The following is a 5,466-nucleotide window of genomic DNA, read 5'->3' as shown; positions in this document are numbered from 1 at the left end:
CAGGGAAAAAGGAGATTTGTTTAGTGTGTTTGTTGTAGTAGCAGTGGGTAGGGATACAATATTCCTTTCTTCCTCTGTAAGGGAGAGGGTGGAGTGGAGGGAATCCGAGAACGGATCCATATCTTGGCAGGGAGGAGTAAATGGGATACACCAGTGGAACAAGAGGGGAGTACACGACGGTGGGAACTGAGGAGGAGTATGGCGGAGAGGGGAGGAGAGAAGAGGCGGGAGCAGTTGGAAGCAAGGAAAATTCAAACTAAGGAGAAGATAGGTAGGGAAAACAGTTAAAAATCAAAAAAGACAGTTGGGAATAAAAGGATAAATACCATTTTGGACCCTGTGTTTTGCAAAAGTTACAGATTGGACCCTGTATTTTGTTAAATGACAAAATAGACACTGTATTTTCTAAAATAGTAAAAATAAGACCCTGAGCTTAATTTTTGGCAACTTTTTTTTTAATACAACTAACTTGAAGACAATGCTTAATACGAAAAGATACAAAAAATGTAAACAGTTTTGTCATACACTTTTAGATCGGATTATAATTAAACTTTATTTTGACAAAAAATCAATTCAGGGTCCTATTTGTACTATTTTAGAAAATACAGGGTTCATTTTGTCATTTAACAAAACACAGGGTCCAATTGGTAACTTTTGTAAAACAGAGAGTCCAAAATAGTATTTACCCGGAATAAAATAACGGATACAGACCCAAAAACAGGGCACCTCTAAAAAACACACGTACTTAATTATTTGGAATATCAAACTATATAGATATATGTAGCTTGTTTCTTTTATTGAGTTAACTCATAATTATTACTAATTTTTTTTTTGTTCTCACATCATATATTTATGTGAATATGGCAGAAGTACTACTGTTTTCATTATATAAACTATTCAAACAAAATTTTAAATTTTATAAAAATAATGATATTGTAACGATAAAAATTAGCACTCTCAATATTATTTTCCTTTTCCGTAAGTTAAAGCACTCTCTAGAAGCTAGATCGAACAAAAATGATATGAATCTCCCCATACTGTGGAAATCCCTAAATATCGTCATGATTAGAAAGTGATTCTCTTTGATTGGTCACGTGATGATAAGACATGAGTGCACCACATAAATACTCGACATATATATTCACCAAAACAGTTATGGCATCTGTATTTACGCTCAATAATTAGCCATTAAAGAAAGCAATCTCTCAACTTTTATGTATGCATCGGTATGTTTTGTTAAATTTCACTGATATAATTGACCAAAATAGGTACATTCATGATATATATATCGGTATTGATTAATTCCAAGCATGGTCTATATATCCACATTAGCTTCGAAATGATCTTCTTTCTCAATTGAAAGTCATTTTTTCCCCTCATGTTCAGTGTTGTCTTTTTCTTGAGTTTCACATTTTCCCAAAGCAAACCATATATGTAAGTAGTACAGAATTGGACAAAATTTACAAAAACCTCACAACCTTATCCTTCCTGGATTACACATGGCAAAAACCTACTGATAAGCCTGAACACAGATCAGGACAGAAATTCTTTGTTGGTTTCTTCATGCCGTGACTGAATAAATCAATTCAGTTCCACCTTCAACTTCTAGTTGTAATACTCTCCATTTCTAATTATACGTATATAAATGTATATACATCATACAACATACTAGTAGCAATTTTTCTCAATGAATGAGGTCCACTTATAGTTTTATTATTATTACAAAACAAGTCAGTTGGCATAATTCTATAAGACAATTTGGTGCTTTCTAAACCACACAAAAAGATGATCTAGACGTTTGCATAGATCAGGAACAGAGCTCAGGCCTTAGTATATATAAGGTTCCCAATACTAGAACTTTTTCTTCACACAAAATTTGACCTGAAATACCTCTTTTTATCATAGTGATGTTGGAAGGGAAAGCAGTGATTGGAGAGACAGATATGTTGCAGACTATGCAACAGGATGCGCTTGGTTTAGCCGCCAAAGCACTTGATGTTTTCGATGTCACAGAGGCCACAGAGATAGCCCGATTGATTAAAAAGGTAAAATCAATGTTACATTGTGCTAAGATTGAAATTTTCATGTTTTGGTCAATCAAAACATGTGACATATCTGTGAAGAAAGTTTTGAAGATGAAGATTTCGGCCTTTATGACATCTTCATTATTTTTCATCTTGATTGTTTGGTTGCGCAGGAATTTGATCGGTTACATGGAGCTGGGTGGCAATGCATTGTGGGGACAGATTTTGGGTCATTTGTAACTCATTGTTCTGGCTGTTTCATTCATTTTAGTGTAGGGAGTCTTGCCATATTGCTCTTTAAAGGATCTGCTGGTTTTGATGCTGAGGCTAACCAATTTCCAGCCATGGAGTCTGTCAAAGCTTAGAAGTTTCTTTTCTCTTTCTTTCATTATGTTATGCTCTTCTTGTATCCCCTTGTATTTTCAGTAGAGACTACAAGAATAAAAAGGAAAAAAGAAAAACAGAGAATAGTATTAGATTCAAAGTTCTAAATTCCATTTACATTCTTTTCAGAGCTAAACAGTAGCCCACCTAATGGTTTAAGCATATATGGAGAGCCAAACCCAAACAAAATAATTAATTAATTAATTAACCAAGGCATCTAAATATATTGACCATAGATAGTTCGCAAGAGTTTTAAGCTAAATGGAAAAAAAAAATGCATTCTAAGAAAGAATGATGTAAAACTAGTATTGGGATAAACAATGAAAGTTGTCTCTTTGTACTTATTTTGGCCCTTATGAGAGCTTAGCGGCCTCCATTATTTGATTGGTCTTCTCTTCGTTCTCTCATAAGCAAATAATTAATTATACGTAAATTCTAAATTTTAATCACATGTATTACTTATTAAGAGTGCGTTAGTTGCAAAAAGTCCTACCCATATGCCAAAGTCTTCTTTCAAAGTCATAACTACTACGAAGTTCTAGACTCTTCCTTCGAGTTATGCTAAGGTTTCTTCGTGCGCCACCATGATTCAGTCGTCGGCGTCAGCGCCGGCACTCAGTGTTTTCGTCCGTCCAGGATCCGTAACCCCTGGTAACGGTTGCTCTCCACTACAGTCCACTCGAAGCCTCTTGGTTCATGCCGTTAACGGCTTCGCACATTAGCAGATCGACCCAACAATCATCACTACCTACTTCGCCGCTCTACATCTAGACCTTTCTCAAGTAGGTATTGTTAGACAATTTATATGTATAAACTGAAACATATATGATTAAGTATAAAATGCGGAATTAATAAATCATATATGCACTATAATTTAAGGATCGAAATACCTCCAGCCATTGATTCTTGAGCTTCAAACCCACATAAGCTTTGATCTGCAAAGGAAACTGGTTGATGTGGGTAATCGGGCTTCCTCGCTCTCTCAACTCTCTTTAGATGGATTTTGCTGTTATGAACAGAATGAGTGAGAAGCTTGGGGACCGAGACCCTATATTTATAGGTGAGATACTACATCAGTATCTGCGCCACATTAATTGTCAGAATATTTTGACAATTAATTCAGGAAATCAAATCAAGTAATGAATATAGAAATCTGACCATATATAGAATATTACATAATTGATTTTGTCCAGATTCAATGAATATAAAATATTCATTTATCAGAAAATCAATTATTTATTTATTTCCTTAAATAGAAATTTATTTCTTTAAATAGAAATATATTTCTTTAAATAAAAATATTCTTATATTCTCCCACTTTGTCAGCATTTAGACTAAAATATTCAAACCCAAACGTTCTTCATTATATAATAAACATACGAATCATAGCGACATGTCCTCATTATTAGTCGAGTATTAACTTCCATGTATTACGATATATTTATTATATAACAATGTACTTTATGTGGCAATGTACTTAAGTGAATAAACCCTAACCCTTATGTTTATTCAAATCCTCTTACGATAATTTTCTCAGATGAAATTAAGGTGCACATAAATATGAGAAAATATCGAAATTAGAGTTTCATTGAATAATTTTTGGTTGTACAAATGAAAACTGCATATGGGTTAACTGAATCCCATATTTACTTTATGATCCTTGAATTTGTGTTGCGGCATGCCTTTAGTCAAGGATATGCGATTACCCAATTCAGTTTGCGTGATTAATGACCAATTATCACGCCTTTTTATGACTAAATACTTAATGTCGATATGCTAGCTTCGACCAGTACTCTTATAGTTATTAGCCATAAATATTGTAGCTGAATTTATCGCAAAATTTTCTTAATGGCCTAATGAAACTGTAATTCTGAACTCTAGGCCTACTATGAAACTCTATAATACATCATGCGAGATGTATCCTCAAAATAATAAATGAATCTGACTTCTCTAGTTGAAATAACAATTAAGATTCTCTACAATACAACTTACTCGCAATCTTAAGGATGTAATAAAATATTGATTTACGTGAATCAATATAACCAGTGAAGTACGTTAGAATCTAATTGGTTAACTATATTTCCAGATGGTCAATTCATCTTAACAAAATATGTATGAATATAATTTTTAGTATCTTAAAGACACCTCATCACTTTGTATGAAGAATAAAGTGGTCTTAACTTTAGTTATTCTGATACTACTTAACGATCCTGAAACAAATGTAATGCAAAGTCTTATTCAGACTCTTAGGAATACATTAGGCTTCTAAAATAGAAGCAAATGAATGTTATTAATTTATTCTCACTCCAGATCATTTTTCAGATGCTGGTTCGAGTTGAATTTATCACACTTAAAGATAAAAGTTATATTAGATGAATAATACATAATTTTATTTAATCAGAGATGCTGTGGCTACTCTCTAATTAATTAAAATTATATATATTATTTATATTCCTTATCTCAAAATAATAATTTGAGATATGAATTATTTCAACTTATATAGAAAACTTTTATCATCATTTGCAAGTAACATATTGTCTACGTATAAAACAAATATTACTCCCACTAACCTTCTGGTATATAATTATTTCCATAATTCTCTTTTCAAACCTAAAGGAAAAGATGATATAATACCAATTTGTGAGATGTTTGTTTTAATCTATAGGTAGACACTTTAAGCTTGCATATGTTCACCACTTATTAGAGGAAAAATTTTATGGCAGTCTGTATACCTTCTCCTCTAGTTCACTATTTGGAATTGATTAATAAATTGAAACGAGCAACAAATGCCAAGGTCTATAATAGAATCATTTATAAAAACAAGTGAGAATGTAAATCTCCTTTGTTATTGATTCCTATTTCAAAATGAACTTCTTAGCAATGAATATTCTTTTATATCTTTATGTTTCTCAATGTTGCCTAATGAATATTATTGGTGAAAAAACTTATGCTTAATTAATGTTCTCCACCCCATTAGGCAACTTTACTAAAGATAAACTTATTGCTCTTTAAGATATTCATTTCTTCATTCATGGCATGTTGTACTACAACTTCAATT

General features: G+C 32.4%; 1 protein-coding gene across 1 annotated transcript; it reads left to right on the top strand.

Annotated features, from left to right (window-relative positions):
• Positions 1–1,446: 1,446 nt before the first annotated feature.
• Positions 1,447–2,508, top strand: LOC115724684 (uncharacterized). Its single transcript, XM_030654023.2, has 2 exons — positions 1,447–2,045; positions 2,198–2,508. The coding sequence occupies exons 1-2, from the start codon at positions 1,908–1,910 to the stop codon at positions 2,387–2,389; spliced, it is 330 nt and encodes a 109-aa protein (XP_030509883.1). The 5' UTR covers positions 1,447–1,907; the 3' UTR covers positions 2,390–2,508.
• The last annotated feature ends 2,958 nt before the right edge of the window (positions 2,509–5,466 follow it).

The sequence above is a fragment of the Cannabis sativa genome, chromosome 6, assembly GCF_029168945.1.
Source record: "Cannabis sativa cultivar Pink pepper isolate KNU-18-1 chromosome 6, ASM2916894v1, whole genome shotgun sequence".
Taxonomy (NCBI): Eukaryota; Viridiplantae; Streptophyta; class Magnoliopsida; order Rosales; family Cannabaceae; genus Cannabis; species Cannabis sativa.
This window is presented reverse-complemented; position numbering and strand designations above follow the sequence as displayed.